Below are 16,878 nucleotides of genomic sequence, written 5' to 3' on the forward strand. Positions count from 1 at the left end.
TTCCAAAAATAATATATATATATATATACCTTTTGCCTTAGCTTTCAGTACTTTGATTGGATATCGCGAGTCATATGTTCATTATTGGATAGAGTGTAAATCACCAGGGTCTACATTTGGAGTTCCACAACAACTCCAGTTGCTAGTCTCTACATGGGAGCAAACGAATCATCGTTTTTAAATCGTCGAAAGAAACTCATTAAAGTATGCAATTTAATCCGACGAAATCCTTAAAATCCAGATTATTCATTCGTATTCAATCAAACTTCATTTCAAACTACACCAAAGTTTATTGCATCTTTTGGTATTCGAATTTCATCCCTTTTGGAAAACGCAAAATTAATGCTTTTGATTTCTCTCGAAATTGACATTTCACTCAATGAAACAGTAAAATCTGACACTGAATATTGTGCCTTTCCTTCGTCTGTTTTAAAACTGCAGTTGAAATATGAGGACTATCAATCATTTCTTACTGATGGTTCGAAAGATGATCATAAGCTCGCCGCAGCCATAGTTAAAACAGATACTGCTATTGGATGACGGCTACCGAATGCGGGCGTCCATGCTATCTATCTTGCCCTTGAACACATCAAACCAAATGGTGTTCCGAAGTCCATTATCTATTTAGATTCCCTATCTGTTCTACAGAGCCTATTCAACAAAACTTTTAAGAATATTTCGATCAGTAAAATATTTCACAAAATTATTACACATTGTTTTGTCAAAGTGGCAAAACAATTAGAATCAATGCGTTGACAACAAATAACACACTAGAATCGGGAAAACCCCCAAATGTTTTGTTTGAATGAAAAGGACGCTTAATAAAGTATATTGCATTTTTTTCGATGAGCTCACAACGCTTCCTTGCAAAAGTTTTCCTCTGTCCCAGATATTTTCACATGGTCGTAATCATCGCAAATGATTTAAACAGAAGGATTTGTTTTTTGTAGGAGATTGTAGTTACCGTCACTCGTTTGTTCAGATGAATTTGGTTTTGGCATATGATCGTAATTGTCGTTAATTGTTTTATGACCCAAACCTGTCATTTGCATATGATCATAGTTATCCTGAAATGTACTGTTCGACGAATCGACAATTCTGGCGTGATCGTTGTTATCGTTAGTTATATTATTGTTAGCACGATATCCTGAGTTAAGCGGCCGTATTTTATCGTAGACTTGACAATCAGTATCACGAAGAACCTCACCAGTACCGATTTGGGAGTCGCCAATGGTACTGTATTCAATGCTGACGAAATTGATATCGGACTGGTTTTCGTCATTCTCGCGACTGATAATGTCAAGGACTGCAGATTTCCTTGAATAAACATAGTTGTTATAGTTTTGATTTATGTAATTTAGAGGTGTATACATATATTTCATGCTTTGAAATGTATAGAGAAAACATCAAAGATACGGTTGGTATTTCTTGTTTCACGACATAATATTAGGAATTCATCAAGTGGATTTAAATATACGTGAGACCTTCTGACAAAATATCACTAGAACAACGATAATTGCTGCAATCATCAGTACGACAATCGACACGACAATCGCCGATATCGAAATATCTGCAACGGTAAAATATTGCGGTAAAATATTGCAAACACAATCAATGACGAAGATTCTTACAAATACGAGGTTTAATCGTTACGAAATATCCAAGAGAACGAATAATATTGAGGCTAAATCGGCAAGGTTTGTCTGTGCAGTTATGTCGTCATTTATTCTTTGTAATGAAATTAACAACACTGCGTGACACATCGTCTTAACAATTTCAGAAACATAGCTTACGTGATTGAATGTCACAATTAAATGGACGCTTTTCTCCACATGGTAGGTATGTAACCACTTCTCCCAGTTGACCAAACGTCCCACATAATGACGAGTTACTTACGTCGACATAATCTGGAACATGACGAATTTGTATGCATTCAATGTATTTGATAACGAAACTCCAGAAAGGAAACGCCTAATACATTAGAGGCGACTAATAGGGTGACATGCAGAATCTGAGGGGGAGTCTTCCTTGTTATCTATTTAGAGGACATTGGATGTAACTAAGTGAATGTCTATCTTTGAAGGCAACTAGTGCGAGCCCCCTTAAACGATTCTTGTTAGCGCTATTTCTCAGAAAGTTCTATAGATTTCACAAATTTCACAAAATGGTCCCCCATGGTCCCAAGTTATGCATATCGGTAGTCTAGTGGTAGGACGTCGCGCTTGTGATCGAAGGGTTGCGGGTTCGAGTCAAGTCACGGCACTGTGTTGTATCTTTGAGCAAGATACTTTACTTCGCTTGTTCCAATCTACTCAGATGTAAATGAGCACATGGTTGGGCAGTGCTAGAATTGTTGAGTGCTAGCCGTTAGCGCCGAAATGGCAGCACCGGCTGTATACTCCCCATGGAGTTGAGAAAGATATTGACTGGTTACAAATGCCCTATAACCACGGATAAGAATTTGTGAACCGCTTTCAGACGACCTACGAACTAGGTTGTGATAAGTGGTATATAAGAGCCTCGAATTATTTTTATTATTTTGGCAAAACTGATTAGTCTTCAGAACGGCAAAAGCATTGTTTTAGTTAGTATACGTGTAAATGAAGGATAACATGAATTACTATAATTATTAGTATTTGATTCCTAACGGCCCATCAACACAGAAGATCTCATTAGGGCCAATAAAAGGCAACTTGAATAAATTGTAAAAGTGGCTATGATTTAGTTATATCTTTTTGAACAGACAAACAGTTTTTATGTAGGCTAGAATTGTAGAGATACTGACTTTTTCTAATAGTGACTTGATATCTGTTATATTATTATAACAACATTGCTGTTGATGGCAAACTCAATAAAGCCCGGTAGTGCCATATAAATATTTACTTTTTGATAACATTTTGCTAGAGTAGTTATGCTTTCAGTTATTTCGAACAGTTTTTGAACAGCAAATCAAGTGTTAACAACAATGAAATTGATGATATCAGAATTAAGATTGATGACGTTACAATATCAAATGTTGTTATAGTTTCATAACAACGTTTGTCTTCGCAATGCATTACAATGGAAGTATACAGAGCCAATGTGACAACATCAATATTTGTAGCAATTATAAAACTTTATTTATCTACGATCACTTAATACTATTTATGTATGGTAAAACACCTGTCGTATGATCACTAACAACTCGTGAATGTAAGTATATATAGGGTTCACGGGATGCTGCAGAAATAATTAACCTTGGTGTTAATTTATGAGGAAAATGAATATGATTTATTTTATTATTTACAGAAATGACAGCAGTTGCAGTATTGCTTCTATGTGTGTTTGTGACGTTGGTGGATTCACGCGCTGTATCACATCATTCCAACGGCCACGTCCACATGTCTAGCCATCAAACTGACAACTCCCATGTACCGACCGGTCTAGTCGACCACGCGCCTGTACCACTCCGAAGATACAACCAATTGCATAAAGGAGATAAAATATGGATGAACGTTATGCTTGATGGTATACACATGGATGACTTACCGGAAGTGTATCTTCTTATGGCTGTTTAACGGGAAAGAAAGTCATCGTTGTCAAGAGCGTTCTCCCGGAGTGCACGTGACACATCAGTGACTGTGTATTGCGCGACTGCTGAGTGCATGCAGCTGATGGCGGAGTACGAGCTGTGGAGGAAGGAGCATGGCTACACGGATTCGTATGGGCGGTGGGGATGATGCAATCACACACGAATCTGGGGCTTTCCGTCATTCTTTATTGATTCCTAATTCAAATCACCGCAATTAATGGAGTTAGTATATTTTATCTGAGTGCCAATATAATCAGTTGTAACACAGCGTTGTTACAATAAATCAGCAAGGTATTTTCCCTCAAGTATGTCGACTAGTTATCCATTTAAACTCAACTCTGTGTATTTTACCAACCAACGACATATATAGATTACTCATTCGTTTCGAGAAACAAAAACGCAGGACAGTGCGTATTAACATTGTAACAGTTACAGAATAGTTATATATAAAGGATGTTTATAGATTAGAAAATGTGTGGAGGCTTTTAATATTCTTTCCGTTATTTTTAAATCTATGGTTAAATATGAGTTTTTAAGCAGGTTCTCTATAGTAATCACGGTGTCCGTCCGTCCGTCCTTCATCACTTTCGTTCCCGGAGATTATCTCATGATACAGATGGCCAAAATTATCGAAATTTCACATGGTGATACACCCTGATGTGCAATAGGGCTTTACAAAGTTTCGAAGGTCAACGTTGCCGTGGCTTTAAAATAGAACAGGGCATATACTGTCAACAGCTTATTGTAAATGGTCCTTTCTGAACAGTCCATGATCACTTTTGCTTTAGCTTGGTGTTTATACGGGAGATGTACTGTCAGGCATACAGCGGGCCCTCGCTGACCTGTCAGTATTCTAGTTCATAATGTGTTATATACTGTGCGGATGGATATTGTGTGTTAAACATGTTGATGCTTAAAGAATAAGCATAGCTATAATATAAAGGAAATTCATATATTAAGGACGTGTAACGTTTCAGGGGTTATAAGCTCTACTGGCCCGAAGGGCTTAGTGATTTTTTGCCATGGAGCAACGTCCGGCGTCAACGTTTTCCTTATTACTACTTTTCTCAAAACCAAAAGGCCCGGGATGATATTATCTAGTCAGTAGGATGCTTTGTTTAAATCAATAACTTTGACCAACTTTCAATCACTTGGGTAAAATGATACAAAAAAAACTTCCTTTGAATAACTTAAGGGTCCATGGTGCTGAAATTTTGCCAGTAGCATGCAGATATATAGGGCTACCAAGTTAGTTAATATGAATTACGTTGGCCCTCTTACAAGGGATCTAGGGCCAACTGATAAACAAACTTCTAACAACTTCTTCTGAATATTCAAATATTAAACGTATATTAATCTATTTGTTTCTTTTGATAAATAATTAGCTTACGATCTACTTATTTGCGTAAAATAAGTGTAGAATCTAATAATTAACACACTAGACGTTCCATACAACAACAAAACGCGGTCTACTGTTGTTTAAATATATAATAAACAACACATTAATAGTTTCAAACATATTTTTGAAAGATTTATCAATAGTAACAGTGAAATATTTGTATTTGATATTGACAACTGCCTATCATTGAATAACCCCCATGTAATTGACGTGAAACTCAGTATGTGTAAGATAACTAAAAGCTGCTTGAATAAATATGCATTCAAGCTAAATGCATAGCATCTTCTTTTCTTACGAAAATCGTAACATAAAATTCAAAATATAACGGTATTTGTTAATTACTTAACCATTATACATGTAACACTCATTGTAACATATTCAAAAACTATGGTCCACACAAGTCTAGCAGCATCAATGTTATTTATTACGTTATATATTTTGTACAATACATAATTATCATTCATAGTTTCTCTCACAAAAGTAAAGGGAATTCGTCAATGAGATTCATTTTAAGAGAATTCTTTTCCCGACACAATATTCGAACACACACTTCTTGCAGCTCCAAAGTCAATATAAACTGGGTTTTTAAATCATATCGAAAAGGAATGACTTAACAGGTCTTTGTGTAATTATACCTGCTGTAAAATCCAACACTTGTTTTGACAAATGCAAAAATGCAGACCGTCATATTTTACACTGTTGACGTCCGCTTGGGAAATGAAAACACGAATCTTTGTAAAAGAATGTTTATCGGCGTCCGAAATTGCCCAATGCATCTGGGTAGTTGTGTTCCAAATTAACCATGTGATCGATACATTCCTGTGTTTGGCACCACGCTTCTGCGCCGTATTTTCTGTTAGCGCGTTTCTGGTTCCGGTACAAATCAGTAAGAACGTGATACCGAAACTTCTGTTTTGGTGAAAGATCAAAATTTTTCGCTTTTACTAAACCTGTTCCAACAAACCGCCTTTTCGAAAAAGGGATCCTGATATGTGCTGCAGGGATTGGTACTTTGAGCCTTAGAACAGGATTTAAATTTTCCGGTTTAACACTTTGAATGTTATCATCGTTCTCAATTATACTGTAACAATCTGAAGAACTAATCCACACCGACAGCAAAATCACTGAAAATAAGAAAAATCACTAACGTTATTATTATTTCAATTATGCAAACACTTGTTTCACGACCTTAATCCATACACAAAATAAGCGATAATTTTAACTCGCAAAATGTTTAATAACAACCGTTTATTATTTGTTATCTACGTAAAATCGTTTTAGAGATTCGAGTATACTCACGATTCCAGAAATATATATCAAATACCCGAGTCTGTTTATTGTATCAAAAGATTTATTATTTGCAGTTGGAGCGATTTCGCTATCTGTAATCTTGAATAATATGTGATGAGAATAATTTAAATAAAGCAACCTTTACTGCACTTAAACTATATAATGTAAAGTTTATGGTTTTGAAATATCTGGTCATTTCAAGATCTGGTTTCCTACCATAAGTACACACAAATATTGGCTGTGAAAATAAGCTATTTATCTGTCACATAACATGTTTCTCTCAAGTTAAGAGAACGTCGTTGAACAGCTGATAACCGGAAAGTGTCCGCCCAGTTTAATTAGCTCACCTGGTCCGAAGGACCATGATGAGCTTATGCCATACCGCAGCGTCCGTCGTCCGTCCGTCAACGTTTCCTTTAAAACGCTACTAGTCATGAAAGACTGAGCAGATTTTGACCAAATTTGGTCAGAAGCATCCTTTGGGGGAAGGGGAACACATTTTGTATAAATGGTGGGTCTGGCCCATCTCGGGGCTGAGGGGCGGGGCCCAATAGGGGTAATATAGCAAATTCTTTAACATCCTTTTTCTTCTGTAGGAATGAAAGGATTTGTTCCAAATTTGGTAAGAAGCGTCCTTGGGTGAATGGAAACCAATTTTGTATAAACCGTGGGTCTGGCCCCCTAGGGGCCTGAGGGGCGGAGCCTAATAGGGGAAACATAGCAAATTTTCTTCAAAATCCTTCTTCTTCTGTAGGAATGAAAGGATTTGGTCCATATTTGGTGTGGAGCATCCTTGTGTAAAGGGGAATCAATTTTGTATAAACGGTGGGTGTGGCCCCCTGGGACCTGAGGGGCGGGGCCCAATAGGGGAAATAGAGGCAAAACCTTTATAATCCTAGATTAGGGGATATTATCCTAATTTAGTCTGGAGCATCCTTGGACAAAAGGGACCTAATTTCTTATAAACAGCGATTGTGCCCCCCCCCCTGGGGGCAGAAGGGAGGGGCCCAATAGGGGAAACATAGCAAATTCTTCAATGGCAGGATTTTGTGAAAATTTGGTATTTGATACCCTTGGGTGAAGGGGAACCAATTTAGATAGGAGCATCCTTGGGTCAAGGGGACTCAATTTTGTATAATTGGTGGGTATGACCCCCTAGAGGCATAGGGGTGGGGCTCTGTTTGAAGTTTGTTCTTGCTATATCTCAAGTACTGGAAGGATCTTTCTGAAATTTCATATGTACTTACAGCACCTACCATGGAGTGCTATATCTTTACTTCATACCAATTATTTTAAACATATATTCAGGTGAGCGATACATGCTCTCTGGGCCTCTTGTTTCCGCCAATTTTCGTTCTTGAACGAGAGAGAAAATTCAACATGTTAAGAAGTTTGTTATATGTAGTTAACCACACCATCAGTGGAGTTTCCCTAGCCTCTTCATATGACCTAAACTGTTGCGAGGACATTACACCCCAAAAAAACAAATTGTACGGAATTCTCAACCCTACTTAACCCTTTCTTTGTAAGGGGTGAATAAGGAATAAAGTGGATAACCATGCAAAGTCGGGTGATTGTTTCGTGTGTCTTCTGCATGAAGACACCGAAGAACACCAATATTGATTTGCTGCCCCAATCACGACACTTGAGATCTATATAATTTCTCAATTCCAAACTCTTTCTTCGCGGCGTTTGACAAACGTTTCGAAATGACCTAACCTGTTCAGAGGACCACATAAAACCACCGCTCCATCTGGTTTATAAAAAGAAGCTACAAACTTTTAAAACATTTTTTTTTACATCAGTACTCGTGTACAAGCACTTGAATTATGTATTATTGTTATATGTGTAAAACACTTGTTATTAGATTGCATTGACCTTCAGCCAACAGGAGAAAATTGTTATAATAATATAACAGATCTCAACTCACTTTTAGAAAAAGTCGGTATCTACAATTCTAGCCTACATAAAAACTGTTTGTCTGTTCAAAAATATGTAACTAAATCATAGCCACTTTTACAATTCATTCAAGTTGTCGTTTGTCTTTTACCTTGATGTGTTTTCCTTTAACATGTTTTGTCTACTTTTATTGGCCCTAATGACATCTTCTGTGTTGATGGGCCGTTAAGAATCAAATAATTATAATTATAGTAAGTCATGTTATCCTTCATTTACACGTATACTAACTAAAACAATTTGATAGTATTTCGGAATACTTACCACAAACAGCCAACGTAGTACTTGTAAACTCCATGCTGCATGTACCGTGTTATCTGCATGCATGCCGCATTTGTACAAGGTGTAGTGGTGAATGACCGACCTTTAAGTACATATTTTAAGACAAGAATCTTAAGTGAAAGTTTATCTTTGTTGAATTACCTGCTTTGTGATAATTCCGGAAAGGTATGGGCTAGCGGCGACAAACCCAAGTTAGTTTACAAACTGTACTTCAGTAACTGGTCCGTTTATAGAACTGGTTACGCATGTCGTGACGTGGTTAGATCTTACAAGAGGAGATATTTTTATGTCCGCTACTATGAATTCATCGGTAACTATAACAAGACCATCTGTGGATTCACAACAGCAGGCCTGATATCATGGTTTGGATTTTTATCAGTTATCACCTAGGATATAACTGACCGGAACCGATGGGCACGTCGACCCTTAAATTATATTACCGATTAGATGGGAGGTGATAAAGCTGAACGGCAACGTCATTATTTTAAATTGGTGGACCGGAATGAGTTATAATAAAATTTATAAGACAGCACATCAGGACAAAACTGGAACTTCAAATCGATAAAATAAGACACTTTCCAAAAACCTAAGAGGGCTACCAACAACATTATTTATTAGTAAGCAGTTGTAGAAAAGTTTGAAATAGATGGGTATGCAGACGCTCGCGTAGTTATGCTGAGAATCTATTTTAGATATATATAATTTGGTGGTCAGTGCGTCCACAAGCGGACAACTGTTGATCAGGTGGTACTGTGGAGTTTCTCTTACGCATGTTGTGAACAAGGTTATGTCGCATAACTGCAGGATTATTCCTCAGTTGAGGGACAGGCCTTTTCAATGCCTGTACAAACCCTGTTACATAATATATATATATATGTGATTTAGTGCAAATGCCCTAGCAGGGGCATCAATATCCAATGAGAAAGCGATAACATGAATAGCATGCAACCAATGACTAGTACCACGGACTTAGATAGCAAATCTAATCTAATTCCGTGCTAGTAGTAGTACTACTTAAAAGTGAGATAGCAGGTCACACTAATACCAGGACCGGATTGTCAGGACCAGCTTGTTTTATTTTTAATTTTTAAGATATTGTGAAAGTTTGAAAATGTTCTGTTATATGATTTAAAAGAACATATTAATACTTATATATATATATTTTTTAATTAAGTGACCCAAATCCTGCCAGGACCAATCATTACTAAAACCAAGACAGGGAAAACCGGGATTAAATATTGATTTAACTCAATTTAAAGCTTATTTCATGTAGGAAATACAAGAACACTATACTAAATGAATGAATAGAAAAAGATGTTTTAAATACTGTTTTTACTTGTTATTACGGCTTTTGTGATTTTGCATTTTTTTGATAAAACCAGGACTGGTTATGTCAGGACCGGTATGTTTGGTATGTTTTGGATTTCTGTTTTAAATCATAATGCAAAGTATATTTTTTATATAGACTTGTGCTAAAATACATTTTTATTCATGTCATATCCATTCATTAAGGTAGTTGCATTAAAAAACATGACAAAAACACATTGAAGCACTTGGTCCTAGTTTTCCGTCTGGTTCTGGTTTTAATATGACCCTGAAATGCCAATTCGGAGCTCTCTGATTTAATCAATTTCCTACCATAACCAAACAACAGCGCCGCCGTGCGTTGAATAGCAGAACAATGTCCAACAATCCTGTATGAACATTCGGATCTCTCTGATTTATCCATCACATTTTGTTTGCAATTAATTTGCCCACTTGTACCTCTACGAATGGTGACATCACACACAGCAGGTAACCGATCACTGCGTGCGAGCCAATCAACGTAAACATACTATTTATATCCATGTGGAAACCCCTCAAAATGTCTGGTACAGCTACCAATTTTAAGGCTATTAGCAAAAATCGTCAGCATTTGGGTAATGGCAACACATGGTTCACCCGTTGTCAATATTATGTGACCTTTAGCATGGTATTTCAGTGAGATAGCACTATAAATTCGGCATCAGATCCAGACTATGACAAGGATGCAAGTACACCAATACACCCTGTATCCGGCACACATGCACGCATACACAGCAAACATGGATATACGTCCTTAAATGACATTTGCTTTTAATAGGACGTTAAACAAAATAAAACCACACCAAACCTTGTATAAAATGATCATTGGTATTCCTCATGCTCAGTAGCGCGCTTGTGATGTCTTTTTCAATACCCTCTTTTTATTGAGGGCAGGTTGGATTTGACCTAAAGTAATATGGCGGGTGTTGTCAATGAAATATAAAACGCACACCCTTCTGGAAGCTAGGTGTTATATTTTTTGTATCTTTTTAAGGGTCGTTGTGAAAGTCTTCCTTTTATTTTCGTTTTGCCATTATTAAATCGAATTACGGTTTTGATGACAACTGGTTGACCTGATGTCAGTATAATGTGACCGGATTGAATGCTGTGCTGGTTGTCTGCGGCATGGTATTTCAGTGAGGCAGCCCTCTAAAGTCGACATCACATGCACACATACATAACACACGAAATTAGCCTTTATATGATCAAAGGTACTGATAGGACGCTAAACCAAAGAAAACTTAAGTTTTAGTTAACAAGTCTTTTGAAACTAGGGACCGGGTGCGTGCAACGTTTTAGCGTTTGTTCTATTATATAATTATATACATAAATGCTTGTGTCGTATTAGTGTGAAGTTCGATCTAAATAATAGTTATTTTGAAGTATCATACTATAACTCAAATTACATCAATCTTTATCTATCAAGAGCCAATATAATGTGACTGGGCGAAATGCTGTGGTGGGTGCCTTCGGCATGGCATTTCAGTGAGATAGCACCATAAAGTGGGCATCAGATCCGCGCTATCAAAAGGAGGCAAACACACCAACATACACTGTCTCCTGCATACACACACAATCACGCCTTCACTACACACATGGAGGCACGTCTTTAAATGACCTTAGCTGTTAATAGGACGTTAAACAAAATTAAACCAGACCAAACCGTTATGAAGTTTGTCTAATAGCAGAATGCATGGTAATAATCAACACGCTTGTGACAGCAAAAGGAAAATATGTAGCCCTATATATCTAAATACCCTGACAAAGTATCATTCAGAGATAAGGAATAAAGCGTGCTAGACGATCACGTTTCTGCTATCTTAGTCCTAGTTCTGTATTGTCAGCAGTGTTTACACCTCATTGTCTCAATATGTTGCTCAAGGTACTCATCGCATCTTGCCTGGTTCTGGGTAGGTAACAATATTTACTTAAGCTGCGTTATATCTACCTTAATGTTCTTGTTTAGAATATGTTTTTAATGTATTCGTTTAATCTTAAATATTATTGATTCGTTATATTATTCCCATTAAGAATCAGTCTAAACATCAAAATCTACATACATTGTACTACTCTTGGAGATTTTAACCCCAAACGTAGATGTTTATGTACAGTGCAGTACTGTGGGTTACTTAAACAACACTCAAATATCTGTACCGATATAGATATATATTGTATAACTGTGGATTACTTCAAACAAGTGGAACGTCTGTACCTGTATATATTACATTATCACGTGGAGGTCGTACATTTGTAATATTGGCTCGGTGTTACTATTTATAAAAACCTGTCAACATTCAGTTTATCACGTTGTATCAATTGTAAATTAATATGACCACTTATTAGAGTAACAAAAGTCTATAAAAGAAAAAAGAAAACACATTATTGCCAATACCCTAAACGTGGAATAATTTGCTGGGTGCCATCGGCAGGATTTTTCAGTGACGTAGCACTCTTAACTCAGCATCAAATCCGCGCTATCACAGGGAGGGGCATACACCAAAAGGTCGTCTCAAGCACACATTTAACACACGAAGGCACGTCATTAAATGACCTTTCTGTCAGTAGGACGTGTAATCCAATAAAATAAACCCAAACCTACACATAGGTAAAGCATCGATTTTAACCTGTGAGCTTATGAATTGAAACATATTAATAACTTGACAAGATAATGTAATTTTCACAATCGTTTGCTATTTAGGAGTTTTGCAAACCATTTTGGTATTATTGTTCTACAATTTGTCGATTTTATACCGGTTTCATTTGCCGCGTTAAAAGAAGTTAAGAGTTTCTTTAGCATCAAAAAGTTTTTATCTTTTCAATTTATAAATATCGCTATGTAAATTGAGAGAGCTAGTCATCAGTTATTATCAGTCCTAAAGGCTTTGGTTATGTTGACAGCTGTTATGGCGGAGGCGCCAGTGATAGGGAGCGAACTATGCCATTCGGTGGAGGCTAAGGATTGTTCTATGTTTGAGGATGAAGTGGTGTGTGCGTCTGACCATAACACCTACAGAAACAGGTAAGGATTATACCAAACATTTTATATCACGGTGTTAATGTTTCAGCGTCTGACCATAAGACCTACAGAAACAGGTAAGGATTATACCAAACATTTATATCAGGGTGTTAATGTTTAAGCGTCTGACCATAAGACCTACAGTAACAGGTAAGGATTATACCAAACATTTTATTAGGGCCCCGTATCGGAGATACGGGTGCCCTATAGTAATCACTGTCTGTCTGTCTGTCTGTCTGTCGGTCTGTCTGTCTGTCTGTCCGTCCACAAATTTTGTTCTTGGCTGATAACTTTGGTATTTATTTACCGATGTACATGAAACTTGGTCAAACTGTTCAGTTCACAAAAATACACATTAAGATAAAAAGTCACGGTCACAGGTCAAGGTCATTAGATTCAAAGGTCAAGGTCAAATTTTGTATCTTTTCACTAATGAACATTTTGTTATGACATGATGAAGCAAAGTTGATCAGAATTCAACAAGGAGTCAACTGACCAAAGGTCAAGGTCATTGAGTCAAAGGTCAAGGTTAAATTTTGTATCTTTTCACTGGTTAACATTTCGCTATGACACTTTGTAGCAATGTAGCTCAGAATTAAACAATGAGTCAATTGACCAAAGGTCAAGGTCACTGGGTCAAAGGTGAAGGTTAAATTTTGTAGCTTTTCCCTGATGAACATTTTGTTATGACATTATGAAGCAATGTTGTTCAGAACTTGACACAGAGTCAACTAACCTTAGGTCCAGGTAACGGGGTCCAAAGGGTCAAGGTCAAGTTTTATATTTTTCACTGATGAACATTTTGTTATGATATTAAGAAGCAAAGTTGGTTGGAATGAAAGAATAAGTCAACTGACCAAAGATCAGGGTCACTGGGTTAATGGTCAAGGTCATTTGGGTCCAAAGGTCAAAGACAATGTGGATCTCTGACTTTGACCCTGGCTGTTGGTGGAGGAGGTTTATAAGGTGAAATAAAACAAATCAAAGCCAACAAATGAGCATTGCACCAGTATTTACATTTCTGTTAGCCCAGCAAATATGGAGGTTGAAGGAAACAAGACTCACGTCATAGTACATGTAAAATGTATATTTTGCTTCCTTGCAATTCTTTTTGAAGTCCAAATATCAAACGTCAAGATCAGCTATATGGTCAGATTGCTTCTGGGTGATTATGGGGGATATATTGCCACAAGACGGGGCCCTTACTGACCTGTCAGTGTTCTAGTATCACGGTGTAAATGTTTCAGCGTCTGACCATAAGACCTACAGAAACAGGTAAGGATTATACCAAACATTTTATATCATAGTGTTAATATTTCAGCGTGTAGACGTGACTTATCGACACTCGTTCTCATTTTGTTTATGTGTTTGTAGTGTTTTTCACTTTTTTATGAAAACAAAAGAGTAAATAATATCCATGCAAATCGTTGTAAAATAGACATAAATAATCCGTTTAATAGTTTGTTCAATTTGCCTAATTTTGTTCCATGTACATGTTTAGGAGAAAAATAGTTGTGAATGACCTCAGTGTGAAGTCCTTTGCAAATAGGGGGTTTTCCTCTGTGTCTTTTGCTCGGAGAACATGGACAGATACAACTTGATCTACTGTGTCCTTCCATCACTTGTATCGGTAGAGTCTCCCTACGCAGCCGTCTTCATGTGACCTTGTCTATGTCTATTCCAAATGAAAGAGAAAATAACCGATGATGACAAGATTATGAAATACAGTTGATATGCAATAAATATAAAATTGCCTTGACAGAAAGTTACGGTTGAAATTGAGAAAGTGTATGCGTTAGTTTGATGTATTCGAGTTTGTGAATGTCTATTTAATACAATGTTGTTTGGCCCTAAATGACTCACATTGTCGATGGGCCGTTAAACAATGTAACAACAAAAGGATTTGATTATATGCTTACACTTTGCTTTCAACATTAAAAAAAGTTAGCTCGTGGTTTTTGAATTAGAAATGAGGGTGGTAATGGTGTCCGTGAAAGGTGCTTTCATTAAAATACAAACGTAAGGCAAAGACGCCTAATTTGATATGAGTAACATTCGCCAAATATGAGCCAACGTACTTTTAAATATATTTCCAATATGACTGCTGTTCGACAGGCATTGAAGATTGGTGAACACTTTCTTGACTTCGTGTGCAACAGGCAGAATTATTGATATTTTCTGTATGAGCCGGAACTGTAGTGTCCTAAACAGAAACGAACTAGTTTCAGGAGAAAGTAGATGTTTGAAATCCTCAACGATGCTTATTAACAATGCAAAGGGAAGCGCATCTCTCTTACATTGCAGGTATAACATGTAATGCTGCATAGCAATCTTAAGCTGTCCTTTCTTTTCTTGCAGCTGCGAATTCGCCAAGGGCGTCTGTCATCACCATGGACACAGCCTCCACGCAGTACATTACGGACCGTGTCAGTAACTGAAGAAATAAAACATGCTGCATAAATATTTCTTTCTTTTTTTCGTTACTAAATATATCAATGAAAACATCATAGAAAGTCAATCGTAGAAAAAATAGAGATTTAAACGTATTTCATGTGATTTGGTTGTCCTGCTGGGTGTCTTCGGCAATATGTTTCATTGAAGTAGCACTATAAAGTCGGCATCAGTTCCGCGCTATCACAAGGAGACAAACACTAACATATCACAGCCTCCCAAAACACACGAATACACTTCACGCATGTATCTTGCACACAGGGGAGGCCATCCTTAAATGACAGTAGCTGTTGATAGGATGTTAAACAATACTAAACCAAACCAAACCATGCATTTTCGCAGACGTAGATGACATTCATTTACGTTCAGTCAGCCGATTGTCCGATTACTCGTTAACGACTTTTATCACAAATCAAGGCTGTTTAAATAATCTCATAAAAAATACAATTACAAAAATAAATTCCAATAGAAAATCATGAAAAAATATCATTTTTAAAACTGGTGATTTAACATTCATGGTGAATTTTATTGTTTTTACAGAATGTTTTATAAATTGTTTTGTGTGTATACATCAAATGTTTACCGGTACATATGTACTTTATCAATAACGTATAAATAGGTATCACGGTTAATAAGCCAAATCTGCGGCTTCTTTGCTCTGCTCAGGGGTTGATAAGTTGAAAGAGAATAACTATTGAGATTTTGCTATACCGCGCGTATTGCATTTTTGTAACTGGAGGCTAAGAATTTGCTATGAAAAATTAGCGAGTTACTTCCCTTTAGCATGCAGGAAATATTGATTGACCGGTAAAACCTGAATACTGAACGGCACAGTAGACAGACGATACAGTACAATTCTTTATCAGAATTCAGTCGCACAGACTAACTTACGCAGTGTTCTTAGTTTACGTCCGATTGGAAATATCTCTTATTAAAAGTATTAACTAACGAAAAGTATTATACCATCTCTGGCAGAAGTCATTTGATTAAAATAAAAGATATTAAGAAAACTAATAAATTTTAATGTCATTTTATTATATTTAAATAAACTTAACTATTATCTAAAAGTTGTAATATACGTCGTAATACTAGACTCAGTTGTCTCAAATTAATATACGATGTATCTAGAACGTGCTTTTTGGCATAACGCAATAAGTATCAAAGTGTGAATTAATATACTTACCTTATTAAACATACATCAATACTGGGGAATAGCTGATACTTTACATAAAGTACCATACGGTATCAAACCAGAGCCATGCACTATCCTACAGTGTTATAGTGTCATACAGAGCCATGTACTTTCCTACAGTGTCATACATTATCATAGAGTGTCATGTAGTGTCATACATTATCATAAAGTGTCATGTAGTGTCATACACTATCATAGAGTGTCGTGTAGTGTCATACATTATCATTGAGTGTCATGTAGTGTCATACACTATCATACAGAGTCATGTAGTGCCATACATTATCATACAGATTCATGTAGTGTCATACACTATCATAGAGTGTCATGTAGTGTCATACATTATCATAGACTGTCATGTAGTGTCATACACTATCATA

General features: G+C 36.7%; 1 protein-coding gene across 1 annotated transcript; it reads left to right on the forward strand.

The window, feature by feature from the left end:
* The first annotated feature begins 11,629 nt into the window (after positions 1 to 11,629).
* Positions 11,630 to 15,321, forward strand: LOC110463367. The gene is made up of 3 exons (XM_021517895.1): positions 11,630 to 11,752; positions 12,741 to 12,861; positions 15,217 to 15,321. Exons 1-3 carry the CDS (start codon positions 11,713 to 11,715, stop codon positions 15,290 to 15,292), a joined length of 237 nt encoding a protein of 78 aa, XP_021373570.1. The 5' UTR covers positions 11,630 to 11,712; the 3' UTR covers positions 15,293 to 15,321.
* The last annotated feature ends 1,557 nt before the right edge of the window (positions 15,322 to 16,878 follow it).

Source organism: Mizuhopecten yessoensis, unplaced genomic scaffold, assembly GCF_002113885.1.
Source record: "Mizuhopecten yessoensis strain PY_sf001 unplaced genomic scaffold, ASM211388v2 scaffold10893, whole genome shotgun sequence".
NCBI classification, from domain to species: Eukaryota; Metazoa; Mollusca; class Bivalvia; order Pectinida; family Pectinidae; genus Mizuhopecten; species Mizuhopecten yessoensis.